General features: G+C 36.4%; 1 protein-coding gene across 1 annotated transcript; it reads left to right on the forward strand.

The window, feature by feature from the left end:
* The first annotated feature begins 1,817 nt into the window (after positions 1 to 1,817).
* Positions 1,818 to 14,791, forward strand: gmfb (glia maturation factor, beta). The gene is made up of 8 exons (XM_088925245.1): positions 1,818 to 1,933; positions 2,690 to 2,809; positions 4,573 to 4,669; positions 5,884 to 5,933; positions 6,069 to 6,118; positions 6,426 to 6,508; positions 7,673 to 7,746; positions 8,393 to 14,791. Exons 1-8 carry the CDS (start codon positions 1,850 to 1,852, stop codon positions 8,462 to 8,464), a joined length of 630 nt encoding a protein of 209 aa, XP_088781371.1. The 5' UTR covers positions 1,818 to 1,849; the 3' UTR covers positions 8,465 to 14,791.
* Positions 14,792 to 15,540: the final 749 nt, after the last annotated feature.

The raw sequence follows: 15,540 nt of genomic DNA on the forward strand, positions 1-15,540 counted from the left end.
ATGGCATATATTGCATCAGGACGTTTGTAGTTTGTATTAGTTATATAGCAAAATACACGTTTCCCTTCATGTCTACGCATACGACTGGAAATTATTGTTAAGACAAAGAAAAGCGAATTACTGGTACTGTATATGATTCCAGGTCGCAGTACTTATCTGCCCTATTAAAAATATATATCAAAAAGACAACCTATATTATTGAGTTGTTTTTATTTTGTAGTAAAATTGAGGGCCCTTTTGCAACTAAAAGCAGAAATAACGCGGTATAAGCAGTTTTAAATAATCTGAAACCAGAACATTATTGCATGTTCTTTAGATCAACAGAAATGGGAATAATAATTGGTCATACAATTATAATTTACTAATAAGTGCCATAGGACTGTCATTAAACAATTTAAATCACAGTACGTAATAGAAAACACCAAATAGCTCTCAGTAATAAAAAAATTACAATACAATTAACGTCATATTATTGTTCATGGTACTGATAATGGTGAAGACATTCTTTTATATTCAGACATCTTTAATGATAATTAGTGCAACATACTTTATACTATAGGCCTGCCATAAAAAGTAGGACAAATTAACAGTTTTGTGGAATAAAGAGGGTCTTGCTTTATGAACTGGTATATTTTGCTTTATTTAGCAGTTAAAGTCTGATTGACAGTCTTACATTCAACACGGAACAAGTCAACAAGAAAATATATCACAAACAAGCTATATTCATGTTTACATCCTCCAGAATATTAACTCATGCTCCCAGAAGAGTTAGTGATAATGATTACTGTAGTTTTACTGTTGAAAAAAGTTCAACATTACAAAGAACTACCAGAAGAAAATTATTATGGAAGTAAATATGAAACATTTGTATGGTCAGGGTTTGCAGGATAAATCTACAATAAAGACCTGCATTAAATGAGTACTCAGATTCAGATTACAACCCAGTACTTGATGGTGGGTTCTTAATTCATGAATAGTGAGCGGGTCAACAGTTTAACTCGGCAAACAGCAGCATAAAGATTTTATTTTGTATTAGAGTAAGTTGTATTTAATTAAGAAATTCAAAGCTATAACAAGGTTTTTAGAACAGTCATCAGTAAGGTCACAGACCTACCTTTTTTGGCAACTTGCAGCTGATTTAGGCAAGGTAGCCTAAATTTGCAAAGCTAACCCATAGAGTTCAAACATTCCTCACATCTTGAAATACATAAAGAAGCAAGTTACATCAAGACCGAAGTCTACTTTGCAACATCGACCTCATTTATTGGGTTATATTGCAGGCCTCACTTGAAATTGAGGCCTCAGGTATTTACAGTCACTGCTCATTTGCTTTGAAAAGACAGAGGAACAGGTGGAAGAGTGTGTAAGAGGAGTGTTGTGTTACTTCACATTTCTGCTCAGTCTGTCTGACTGACAGCACAGGTGCGGATGAGCCAGGAACAACAGAGCTGACAGAAACAATGACATTGGCAAACCAAATTTTATTTCCTGTCATAGTTCAGGTGGGTAGCTGCGTCAGCATGTGTAGTCTGCAAAGGAACAAGTAATAGGATTATTCCATGCTGAAAAGAGAAGAGAGAAAACACAACATTTCGGCTGTGAAGCCTTCTACACACCTGAAGGTGGCTTCACAGCTGAAAAGTTGTGTTTTCTCTCTTCGCTTTTCAGCATGGAAGAAACCTATTACTTGTTCCTTTATTTCTTGTCTCTGTGTTGATGATTATACTAATGGAAAAGGAAAGGAGAGCTGGGGGTGAGTGTCTGCTTCTGATCACGTGGTCTTTGCAGCTGCTTCTTTCTGTTCATTGAGTCCCAACTAGAGAATGATGCCCAGCATCTGCTGAACCACATGGAACAGGGCTCGGCCCAGTCGGGCAGCTCACCAAACAGCTGCATCGCAGGAGGCAGACAAAGGGAATCCACAGGACCTACTGTACGTAATTTCACCATCCTGGTTGATGGCTTCACAAGGGCAGTGTAGATGTGATTCAAGCCTGTGATCATGCTGCACACTGTGTGGGCTGAGATCTCCTCCCCCCCCCCCAGAAGCAGCTGAAGACACCACAGGCTTCACCAAGCTCAGGAGGTGCTGCTGTCAGCCTAGGACGGCAACAAATTCATTCGCAGTCGCTGTAATTGATTTATACAGTACACAGGCATGCACAATATGAGTTGTTCAATTGAGTTTAACCTATCTTCATATTCCTGCTGCCTTGGTAGTGCTCTGCCTAGGACAGAAGAATATTTCTTCTATTTACACAGATACACATCAAGTCATGATATCTTATGCTATCGTGTTACGAACCCTAAATATTATTTTGCCTTGAAGAAAACAAAATATGTTTTCGAGAAACAGGGACACATTCTTGCCAGATTACAAAACATTACTCATTAAGGGGGCGGATAAACACTGGCAGCTGGTCTCCAGTACGCCGTCTGTTGGTTTTTTTTCCTCATTTCGTTCGTGCTATGACAGACGCGTCGCTCTAGCGAAATGTAACTGTGGAAGGCGAATTCGTGGGTACGATATACCGAAGGGGATTCCAATAACATTTGCACCCTATCTGCAGTAATTGTCCTATTTTTTTTTCTTCCCATCTACCCGCAAATCTCCTGTAGGAGGGGAGCGCGGAGGGGAAATTGCAAATGCAGAAAGGCGATTAGACATCTCCTTTTCCGCTGTTTCCAGGGGACGTCACTGCCCGGAAAACGCCAAGTGCGATTGGCTAGAGGAGAAGTCACGAGACGAGAGGAAAAAATATCCAGGAGTGTCCAGACAGTTTTCGAGCCTGCGCTTCAGGGAAAAATGGTAAGTGTTTATGCTGGTTGGCAAAACAGCGTTTTAAGTGTATGTATTGCATTTGGTTTAAAAAAAAACCCCTTTATACGCATAGCTCGTTAGCAAGAACGATTTTTCTGTGTGGTCGAGGAATGCAGTCGACTGTCTGGAGTTGGTTTGTCCGTTTATATATATACCAAATGAAAAAAATGCAGTTCCACCCATTGTGATGTGTTGCAGCATGTCAGTCTATAGTGTATTCAGGTATATTTTGAGATGAACAGAGTTTAAAACTTATTTAAAAGCGTATTATCCTAATATCCTACCGGCATTTCCCTCGCTGTTCATCACCAAGTCTTTTTACGATTATTGTTTTTTTTTTGGCAAGGCACGCATTGATAATTCAGCGTGATCTTCTCTCCTGCTGTATCGCCCTGTTTCTTTTACATACTGTATACTGTAGGGTTCAGTTTCTGTATTATGTCATTCATTCTTTTCCAGTTCAAGTTCTCATGTCTTCATTGTGGAACTGAGAATCAGATATTATAATGCTGTAGTTACACTAAATGCACACTTACAGTAACTGGTTATTAAAGGTTATTTTAAAATACTCCTCATAATATTCGTTGGTTAAGTCTGAACCTTGTATAAAGTATTTAGTACTGTGTAGTGTAGATCGCTTAATAGTGTAAAACTACACTGCAAAGCAGGGTGACGATGCTTAGAAATATTAGCTAAAACTTAAATATTGAATTTATTTTAACCAGTTGTGTTTTCTCAACTGTAATTGTAAATTTAAGGGCACATTTATAGGAATTCACTTTTTAAATGAGACAGAGGGCGCGTGTGCTCTGTGATGAGCAGCCGAGTTCGAAAGACGAGGAAAACGGGGTTTTTGACGACAGGGGAAAGGTTTGTTGTGGACTCTACAATAAACACGCATCCATTCAGGCTTCAGACCGTTTTCATTAGACCAGGTATGATTATTTCAGTGGAACACACTGAACACAAATTCATCATCTGCGATGTTCGAATGGAATAGCTGCAATATTCATGCTATAAAAATAAAAATGTAATCTTGTTAGCCACAATGTCCCACGAGAAGTGGTTACGCTGATCACCAATGCATCTTTAATGCCGTGTTGCATTAAGAGAATGGAGGGTTTTCTAGCGACTGTGTTATATTTAATTTTACCGTATTAAATGTATTTTTTTATCGAGGAATATTCTGTTTAACTCACAATGTAACCTTAATTTTGTGATTTTTATCCCCCCAGGTGAGCTCGTAGAAAATACATTTCATTGCCAGCAACTACTGCTGCACGCTGTATTGTTGTGCATTTGATAAACGTTGATTGAAAATGTTTTTTTTTCTTAATGTCCAATTTATTCTATCCACTTAAATCTTTTGACTGTAAATTACAGCCATGCATGTAGGACACAGAAACGTTTTAAAAGAAGTTCTGCAGTTTCAGTTGTGGAGCAATATGCTGTATGGTGCTAGAAAAAGCTGTGTTAACAATTAACTTATGTTAAGTTAGAGAAACTAATGAACATCCATATCTTACATTGTACATTAGATGCTGGGCAGGTATATACAAATTAACTGTCCATCCATTCCTCTTCTAAATAGGGAAGATGATGTATTGCATATTATTTTAATAGAATACCACTATTGGAATTTTAGTTAGAGCAAGGTTAGAAATGAGACCTCTGATCTAAAGCATTGAAGGACATGTATTACAAAATGAAGCTCGTAACTCCAGTTGCTGTTTGTTTCACCTTCTTTGCAGAGTGAGTCACTGGTTGTGTGTGATGTTGATGAAGAGTTAGTAGAAAAGCTGAGGAAGTTTCGATTCCGGAAAGAAACCAACAATGCTGCCATTATTAGTAAGTTGGGGTACAGTGTATTGAACTTGCCAGTGTGTCAGCGCTGATAATGTTGTGTAGCTGTGAAGTTTCTATTGCCTAAGAACTCTATAAGGTAGAATGATATAATTATGCTTTTAATCTGATGGTCTGTGGTTATTTTTAAAATTAGCATCACTGTTAAGACAGTTCCTTCCATATTCCAATATCATCTGGAAAGAAAAGGATCCAGATGTTTGTGTTGCAGTTCTATTTTCCCACCTAGATTGGTGACTAAGAGCAAGTTAACCTCCCACCTTCACTCTTCATTTGCCAGAGTGACATTTTCTCTGGATGTACTTTGTGCTCAACTGAAACTGCTACTGTGATGTGAGGTGGCACAGCAATTATAACTACAGACTTGCAAGTCCTGGGCACTTTTTCTGCTTGTAATCGGTGTATCCCACAGAAAACCCATGTTTTCCGGATTCCTACTGAAGTCTAAAGACATGCTACCCTCTAATAAGTGTGTTAGTGAGTGAGTGTGTGTGTGTGTACTCTGGAATGGGTTGGCATCTGCAGTATGTCCAAGATGTTGTCCTGTTTCTGTGCACAGGTCAGGATCTGCCCTCTAAGGGTATGGCAGGGTCTGAAAACGAGTCAGAACTCGTGGAAAGGTCTTAAAGCTGAGTAAAACCCAGGAAGGTGCATGTTGAAAAATTAAAATGTTGATATCCCGAATGCTTCAAAACGCGTGCCTTATAAAGATGCTTTTACTGTACAAGGCATACTAGGAAACTGACAAATAGTGTAATCTTTTTGAGGCACGGTGTACAGTTCTTCTAAAAGTGTTGATCATTAATGAAGTGAAAGGATCCTAAATTATTCAGAAAATATTCTGAATTTTTATGGATTGTCCTATACTTGGAATGGAAAACAATTCTTTTACACATGTAAATCAGTGTTGTTTTTGGCCTTTACACCTATTGTTTTCCTCCTGTCAGAACTCTCACATCCCTTGAGCACAATATCGAAACATGCTGTGGTATGAGTTAAAAGAAAAGTGCTGTAAACCTGACTGTGAATGAAGGTTCTTGAAGGGCCCGCAAAGGTACTTTGGAAGATGAATTTGGACTACAGGCATTCTAGATCTAGAAATGCTTTCCTTTTGCATTCTGTAGTAAAATGTAGCCTACGTCTGCAGATCTCTTACATACAGTTTGCTCACATCTGGTGCTTTTTTTTTCTCTTCCCAGTGAAGATTGACAAAGACAGACAACTTGTCATTCTGGATGAAGAACATGAGGTGAGTTCTAGAAGAATTTTAAAAGGGGGCTCTGAACCTACCGTCTATATTCTCAGCACTTCTGGGTTCCTTTGTAAAGATGGAGTCCAAGAGCAAAGGCTGTTTTTATATTTCTGATTTTGTCTTTCCTATCAGGATATTTCTCCAGATGACCTGAAGGATGAACTTCCTGAGAGACAGCCCAGATATCCTTTGATATTTGAGTAAAGTGGTTAAGAACGGTGGGATTGTCCTTTTGTTTCCTGTTTGATTTGAGCGCTTTCCACAGGGTGTTTGGAAATCTAGGAGTGTGCCATATATTGTTTGAAGAGTGGGATAAATGAACAGGATAATTTAGCTAAAATTTGTACTATTTGTGGAATCAGCTGTCAGACTTTCAGTAAGTGTAAACTTATTTGTTTTGAACTTTAACTGGAAAACAGAGTTACATATGTATTTTCAAAATTAATAGATTTGTGCCTGAAACCTTCTTTTGCCCTTAACACTGACCACATTTGTTGTATACAGCTATAAATACCAACACGATGATGGGCGTGTTTCTTACCCTCTCTGCTTCATTTTTTCCAGCCCAGTTGGTAAGTACACAATTGAAAATAATATGCCTAAAAACTGATCAGGTTGATAAAATGTGTAAAACTCTATAGTTCACCTTGGTTACAGACCCTGTCGCACTGCAGTTCCTAGACTACCTGCTCTATTATTTAAACAATCAGTGAACATTGGAAACTGTGTAGTGGCACTACACTGGAGTGGATAGCTTAACAGAACTTAAAACAAAAGCTTCCTGTAGATGACATTAGTGTCTCTTGGTAGATGAATTGTGTGGGGAAAAAAGCTAATTGTTATACTACTTTACAAGGCTTCATTTCATGAGATGAGCTTTCAGCAATAAATTGGTACTACATGGTGCTGCATACGATCTTGTGTACCCCTTAGTTATAATGGGTCCAGTATACTTCACTAGTAAGGCCCACATTTAAAATATTGTATATGATTTTGGTCACCATCACGTCCTAGAAAAGATGTTCCTGCTCTGGAATCTGTCCAGAGAAGAGCAACCAGATACAGCACATTCTTGGACTTAGGGCAGGGATCTACAGTGACAGGCTGAAAGAACTGGATCTTCTTGAACGATTGTGAGGGGACCTCATGTTCCAGATCATCACAGCCATTCACAAAGTCAGCTCCAGCTCCGTGGACTCAGAATCAAAAGTAAAACACGAGATAGAAGATGCTAGTGAAAACAGTAGCAGTACATGTAAAACCAAGAACAGAAGGCACTTCCTTACTCAAAAGGTTGTGGGAGTATGGAACAAGCTACTCGTCCACGTTGTTGAAGCCGATACCCTGGCTTCTCTCGAGTAACAGCTAGAGGAGATCCTCGGATCTATAAGCTACTAACTACTAAACAGGCTAGGTGGGCCGAATGACCTCTTTTTTGTTTGTAACTGTCCTTGTATTTTCTGATGGCTTATTTTAGTGTGTCCTTCAAAGACCGAGTTCTAGGATTTGCGACAATCTGTAATTTACATACTGTACTTTTAGAGAACCTTTTGTATGTGAAGTGGGTGTCTGTGCAGTGGCATTAGAAGTATATTGTGTATTTATATCTGGGAAAGTGGCTAGGAAACTAATGGTTCAGTCGCAGCATTTTCAATGCTGCATACTCTTGCAGCATTTTCCAAGGGGATTACTGGTTTACTTAAGGAAAGGTCAGTAATATTTCTGTCTTGTTTCAGGGTGCAGGCCTGAGCAGCAGATGATGTATGCAGGAAGCAAAAACAAACTAGTTCAGACAGTGGAGCTGACCAAGGTGGGTTGTTACATTACATATAGTCAGGTTCCTTCTTGTGGATTAATTTCTGTTGTGGTTAATAAATTACATTTTGAAGAAGAATGAACATGCTGATGGCAGATAAGGAAGAACTAAACCATTCTTAGTAATTTGTGACTGTGGAAGTCTCACACAGCTTTGTTAAAACCCGAGTCATTTTGTTGCAATATAGTGGTTCTGGAAACATATATTTTTTTAATTTATAAATTATTTAAAAGGAACTATAAGGATCATTTAAAAAAAAATCAGATTTCCATCAAACTCCGGCATTTTTGATTTTATAGTTTTAAAATTCAGCAAGAATGACAATCTCAAAACTAAATTGTGAAAAATCTACAGTGCGTGTGCCCGTTTGAGTCTGTGTGTACACTGTGATGGACAGAGTGTATCCTGTCTTATGCCTCTCATTTGCTGGGATAGACTCCAGCTTCCTCACGACCCTGTATTGGATGAAACAGCTAGACGATGGATGGATAGCCTCATGCAGTTATGAGCATGTAGTAGTAAATTAAATCTGTAAATAAGCCTGGGAGTTTCTGGCTGACATTTTTGAGGTTCCAGCAATACATATTGAGCTACGAGCTTCGGAACATTTCTCTGTCAATATTTAATTTTTGTTTTCCAGGTGTTTGAAATTCGGAACACGGAGGACCTGACAGAGGAATGGCTTCGGGAAAAACTGGGATTCTTCCGTTAGAGGTCCCTTGCATAGCTTGACATGGAGATAACAGTGGCAGTATGCGTGTTATTGAAGGAAGAAAATACCATAGCCAGTGTCTGACTGCATCTTTTCCATATTTGTGTGTGACCACAGTGCCCTGTATTCCAGTCTCTTGTATTTGCACTCTGCTCATCTTTAAAGTGACAGCAGAAATGTAAGAGGGCTTTTGTTTTTTAATCCTTGATAGGTTTCAGAATAGAATGATGACAGAACTGGAAGGCATTGCAATTTTATTTAATAAACCACTGCCACTTGCCTTTTAAGTGAGAAAAAACATATTAACCTTTGCAGATTTTTAATGTTTCACTCCATCTAAAGGTTGTGGTACCACAGAGACTGGAAAAGTGCAGGTTGGTTAAGGGTCACTTTTTTTTCCCTCTTCTGAGACCAAAAAAGATCTTCTTCATTCCCTGTCTGGTTAGAAAAAATACAAAAACTGATGCCACTTGGGTCTTTTTTTATTCTTCTTTAACTTGCTTTTCCAAAATAATTTTCCTATGTTTTTTTTTTACTATCATGACTCATCAAACAAAATATTTTATTAATTACTAATAAGGTTTGTTTTTTACCAAACTAAATTATAGAATTAACACTGATGTAGGAATTAATGGTCAAAGCTCTGGGCACACAAATCCCGATTCTGTGGAGACCCAGTAATATATGCGTGACCAATGATATTCATTTTGTGGGTTTTATTGATATCTGTAAACTTCATTTTTTTGGAATGGTGAATGGAGTGAGTGGTTCTAAAAAAAACAGATATATTCCTGTCCGCTGCCCTCAGAATGTGGGGAAAAAATGATAGTTGTTTGGAGAGGCATTAGAAGTTGGGGACAGATTGTTAGCCGGTCACTTCAACATACTGGAAGAAGTCGGATAATTAAAGTTTATAGTGGCTGTAGGGAGTCCCAAGTCACAGGATGCAAGAAAAAAGTAGCACATTTTAAAAGAAATAGATTTGTTTGTGTTCTTGGGGAGGCAAGGCCCGATAGGTTTAAAACAGACACACACTGCTCTCTGAATTTCTGATCACTCTCTGGTAAATTAACCAAACCTTCCATTTCATTTAACAACATCCACTCAGTACCTGCTCCGAAGAAGTGATATACCCTTTACCAGCTTGAATTAAAAACAGAGATAAAAAGGAGTGAGGGTGATTTCTTGTAACCTTCTGCTATTGGCACAGGGCAGGTTTGTTTTAAAATAAAAACTTTTGCTATATAAAATGTTTGCATTCTTTGTTTAGTAACTGTTAGGCCGAGGAAATTAACTGTTGTGTCGTGCTATTTTTTATGCATTTTATTCTGTTCTTTTGCTGTCAAACTGTTGCTTCTTAGGATTTTTGTGTTGATGTTTTAAATACTGCTAAACTGTGTGCTGATTTAGTTTTAAATGTTTGAATTTCATTTGAAATTTTAGGACGGATGTAAATTCAGCTTGAAAATCTTGATTGGCAAATACTAAACCTATACCTAGTCAAAAAAAAAAAATTCAAGATTGCCCAATTTAATCCATAAAACATTTCCAGAACAAACACAAATCCTATTTTTTTTAAACTCCAACATTCCTGGAACTATAACCCTCACCTTAGCACAGCCCTAAATCCCCCTTGGATGCAAAGCATATTCCTTAATTTAAATTGAATGCAAAATATTTCTCTACAAAGCCTCCAATGACATTTTAGCAGTGTTAGGACAAACGTGCTTTGATTCGCAGTCGCATGTCTGTTCTTATTTGAATTTATTGGTAAAGTTGACATTGCATGAAGTCTAGAGCTGGATTCTGGGTGGAGTTAGGGGTTGAAATGCCATTGGTAGTGGCAAAGTTGTATAGGGGATTTTATCATTCCAACTCTTGGGAGGTGCTGAAATGCCAGTATTCCATGTTCTTACCAGTAAATGTTGTTTGGTATGTTTTTAATCTACAGTATGATGATGAAAAGATGGAGTTATCGGTTCTATTTTTTGTAATGTTAAAATCAATATTATGTTTCTGTAATTGTACTGTATATTAACCAGCTTCTGCTACACTATTGAGAGCCACAAAGCAAATTAAAGTTAATGATGTGTTATTTACGTACCTAGATACGTAGGATTAAATACTGTATTGCAGGGAAATCTAAACATAAAGTTTACGCTTCTAAAAGGAGTTTTCCACAGCTGTGCGATGTGTGGGGCACAGTTATAGTACCTTCTACCCAAATAAGTGTTTTCTGTTTTTAATTTCTTTGGGGAAGGTGTTAGATTGTGAGGAACAAATAGTATTTTCCTTCTTTTTAATTTTTAAAACAAATGTTTAGCACATTTTCTGCTTTAGTTTTCAATATATGTTTTTCAAGTCTACAGGTATTTTAGAAAACCTATTTTCTTTCTATAAGTTTAAGAGAACAACCTTTAGATTTTTAAATTTTGCACATTTAAAAATGTGCAATTTTCCATTAGGAAAATGGAATACTAGCCTTTTTTGCAAATTCCTATAAACAAGATTTGACAGGTTTTTTACCTTTTCAAACTAATCTTTAACAAACTATTCTATATAGAATACGATTATTTTATCAGGTTAAACTTTCTAATGTCTTATGTAAATTAGTTGGCAGAAAGAAAAGGGACCTTGAAAAATTGAACTTTTTCAGTATATTGGATGATATTATTGCTTCAGGTTGCTATATAGTAGTTATTTTTCTATTTTATAAGGCAGAATTACAAATAAATTAATGTTGTGCCATTAGGCTATTAAGAGTAAACAGATTCAAAATAATACTAATCCCCCAGTTTAAAATGATCAATCCAAAAGAGTATACAAAAAGTGTCTTAATACTTGCCAAAATCTGAAGATAGGATGTTTTACAGTATTAATAAAATTGACTCTACATTGAAATACTTAAAGATTTAATTAACTGTTTTGCTTGTTGAGACAAATAGTTCAATGTTCTATGACTGTCCCTTTATGATGATGTACTGTATATACTTACAGCAAATGCTGTTGCTATTCATTTTACTTTGAAATTATATGCATACAGTATAGCACAATTATTATCCTATTATCCAGTAGAATGAAATGTGAAAAAATGGTTAATTTAGAATATTTTCATAAGTCTAAATAAAAAACATAAGTAGCTTTTAGTATCTAGGACATTAACTGGAACTCTAGGAACTTTTCTGTACAGGAATGTATTTCTATGGTCAATGGCCTGTCAGTAAGTGATCAGATTGTTATATAAGATGTGTTGCCCGTACAATATTAGTTTCTGGACCAGATAATTGCTTTATTTTAACTGTGAACACCTCCTAAAAACTGGAAGAATATGAGTGTGTGTTAACCAGATCTGCCTGTTGGACAAACATGTACTGTATGTGAAAGAACTTGGAAAGCTTCGGGAAGAGCTATATCTTACTGTTCTAATGCTTTTCCCAAGCATCAATGCTTTTAGCAGCATCTAGTTAATTCCCATGAACCCTCTGCTTACAGCAATCCATAGGAGTACTGTGGAAAAAAGACCAGGCAGTGGTGATGCATTGAATAATAATAAAATTATAAAACTTAATTTTAAGAATTACTAAAAGCAGCCCTTGTTAGTATTGTACAGGGCTCCTATTTTGGTATGGAGAATGATTTACTACTTATTTTGTATCATCTTGATCATCTTATAGGGTGACAATTTGAGAGAAAAGTATCCAGGGCGATGACAGCATGATTACTACCTCTCAACTTCCTGCGCAGTAGCTTCCATATAAAAGACCTGCTTTTTGTATTTTTCTGCAGCTACAGTTAGTGACGGAAGCATAGTGACAGCAAGGCTAAACAAGAACAAACTGGACCACAGTTTTGCAAGGCATTGACTATGAAAAATCTAACCCTATGTCAGGACCAGCTTTGAGGGTTTTTTTTCATGGAATCTTTTTGCAGGTTTTCGGACTAATGCTAGAAACCTTTCAAAAGGTGCGTGAGGTGTAGCCTGAACCTCTGAAATATTTGACTCCACTGGAATGAAGACTAGTTAGAATGACATTAGTTGATTTACATGGAATTATATCCTTAAATCGTACACCTGAATTGGATAAAGTATAGATAATAGAGTTTACTTTCTTTTCTGGCGCTGATTTTAATCATGCAAAATTAGAGCTGCTGTTTGCGTGAAGGTGGATGTCATAAGGAATTTGCTGGTCGATGGTAAAGCCTCTCATGAGTAGCAGCTAGAGATGATTGCTATGTGATTGTGGAATGACAGAATATGCAAGTTAAAAGTATGTGTTTTTAAAAACTGAAAAAAGCCTCGTAGTCAAGAGTGCTTTTTTTTCCCATTTGATGTGACACTTGTTTCTTTGCCAAAACAAAATAGATTGGACTAGATTAAGCCATTTTTTTCCCAATTTTAATGAAAGATTTATGACTTTGCAAATGAAGAGTAATTTCATCTTAAATTATGAATTAAATGAGGTAAGCCTTTACTAGCGTTATACAGCAAATGCTCTTTTCTTTTCTTGTAAAGTACTGGAAAATAATTAAAAAGGTCAAATTGAATATTTATGATTCTGCAGCTAATTTGATATAAGCAGTAATGGATAGCAGAACTGAGGTGGTAATAACTGATTTATCAGGACCACCGTATCGCATTTTTTCTTTGTTATTCTAGAAAGGGTCTTTAAGCAACAAATCTGATCTTGCCAAGGAACAACAAAATAATAGATGAGCAAAAAACTGAAGTAATTGGAACAGTCTATGATTTCCACAAATAGGTTTTAAAAATTACCTGAGTCAAGGTGTATTTTTATAAGAGATAAAAGACCAAAAACATTTAAAAATATAGATGTTTTTTAACCACTTTCATTGGTCTGATTATGCCTTCCACAAGACTTGCATACAACACAGTTAAGAATTGTGAAAATTATTGTTTAGTGATCTTCCAGAGATTATGGATCTTTTTTCATTTAAAAAAAAAGAACTGTTTAAACATTGCAGTTACCTGCTGTATATACCTGTGTGTATACTTGATTATATACACAATGTATATACAGTAACTTCATGGATGACAGCAACTAATATACAGTAATTGTGCCAGTATGGAAATACATGTGCTTGAATTATACAGTAATTGCACGAGACATCCAGACACACATTCCTTTATAGCTTAAAATGCTAGTAATAGCATCATGGCACCCCCCATCTCAGTTAGTTAAGTAAGAAATACTTCGCAAAACTACACAATCGTTTTCAATTGGTTTTTCTAAGAGTCTGCTCTAGTAGTTGCTATCAAATAGTACTTTGGCATTTTTTTAACTTAGGGGCTTCAAATTCCATCTGTACACCCCTTATACCCTGTATTAAATCAACAGACTAGTCGAAAAAGTGTTGATAACCTGCTAGAAACTCACACTTATGATTACTTGCATGCTTATTACAGGTGTATTAATATTAGAAATGTTTAATTATTAAGTGATAATTGTGGTTTGTTATTATTATTATTTTGGTATTAGGAACTGTGTTCTGCAGTTATAAAGTGTAATTTCTTCAACAACTGAAATATCAGCAATAATTGTGTTTTTGAAGACTTGTATGGATACTTCTGTAACCCTCTAGACATCTAATGGATTTGCAGTAAGAAGAACTATTGTCAGATCGGTGTAGTTTAACAAACTCTGACAATTAGGGAATAAAATTGTCGGAAGATGTGATGCACCAACACTTGTCTGTGTCTGTCCTGAAGCCATGTAAGAAGGTTTTGATTTAATTACCAGATTTAGTCGGAATTATGTTTAAACTGTGGTGCATTGCATTGCAATTGGAGTTATTCACCCTAAATTGCAAGGTTTTTACTAATTTCTGCCACTGCCTTTAATCTTTTAAAAATGATCATTATCACCGATTTAAGTAAATTAATGAAAGAACTGATTTTCTTTATGAGTGACCCTTTGAGGTCAGCCGTGAAACAAGGTTTTAAAATAAAAGGTGAATTACACACGGGTATATATGGTGTGATCTGCATTCCTAAGCACATGAACAGCTTTCTTTCTGATGTGTTTAATTTTATTAATCTGTTGCCTAAGAAATCCGTTTTATGTTTTATGTACACATTTTGCACCTTTAAAATAACTTCCTGCTTCATGACATGACGTGCTGTATTATTACTATTAATTCCACCCAGCTTTATGTATGATGAAAACATCTCTCCACCCAGTGAAATTTAGTCTGTGAAAATGTTTATAATGGGATAATAACACCTGAGTATGTGAAACATGTTTGTTGCCTTGTTCTGTACAAATGATGTAACTAAATGCAAAAATAAAATTGAAACTGTGCATTACAGTTTGTGTATTTAACAGTAGTTTTTCACAAGTTTAATAAAAGAAGATCACATTAGCATATCTTCAAATGTAAGAAGAACATTCAAACTGCAGGAGCTTCACTAACAACACTATTAGTAATGTTACCATAAAGTAAAGTGTTTAGACAAAACTGTTGATAAATTAGGGTACTTGGCCTAAAAACCAAACATAACTAGCATAACTGTTGTACTTGCGTCACTGTTTTGAAATGAATTCAACAAAGGACCATACATACACGGATTAAATAATTTACTGTTTTACTTGTTTAAAATTGTGTCCCTTTGCGAAGGGCCTCTATTTGTGCACAACAATGGATGAAAGTCCTAAAGATACAATGACTTTGTGGACGCCAAATTACTGACAAACGGGTGAATATGGCATATTTTTTAGTTACACACACATTTACAGTATGTACATATATATTCGTAAGCGTATTAAGACCAATTGTGTCCATAATTATCGGTGAATTGCCATGCGGATTCTGAAACCGTTCATGTCAACAGTTACTTGCAAAGGTTTACGCATCCAAATGTTACTTTAACAGTTAATTTACAATAAAGTTCTAAAAACAATCAGAACAAGGTCGATGCGGTACTGTCTGTATAAACTGAACCTTTGGGCACGAAGCGCAAAACGTTCACAAACGTATAAAGCACCTGTATGGCTGCGTAAACGTCAGGTCTCTATTTGAAGGTGGGGGAGTCCTAACCCCTCCCGAGGCCTTGGGAC

Source organism: Atractosteus spatula, chromosome 9 (genome assembly GCF_055471065.1).
Source record: "Atractosteus spatula isolate fAtrSpa1 chromosome 9, fAtrSpa1.hap1, whole genome shotgun sequence".
Lineage (NCBI taxonomy): Eukaryota > Metazoa > Chordata > Actinopteri > Semionotiformes > Lepisosteidae > Atractosteus > Atractosteus spatula.

Excerpts from the sequence above, each read along its gene's own strand:
- gmfb (XM_088925245.1), top strand. The coding sequence starts at position 1,850 with ATGGAACAGGGCTCGGCCCAGTCGGGCAGCTCACCAAACAGCTGCATC. Across the intron at positions 1,934-2,689 it reads GGGAATCCACAGGACCTACT|GGGACGTCACTGCCCGGAAA; the intron begins GTACGTAATTTC and ends CGCTGTTTCCAG. Across the intron at positions 4,670-5,883 it reads CAACAATGCTGCCATTATTA|TGAAGATTGACAAAGACAGA; the intron begins GTAAGTTGGGGT and ends TTCTCTTCCCAG.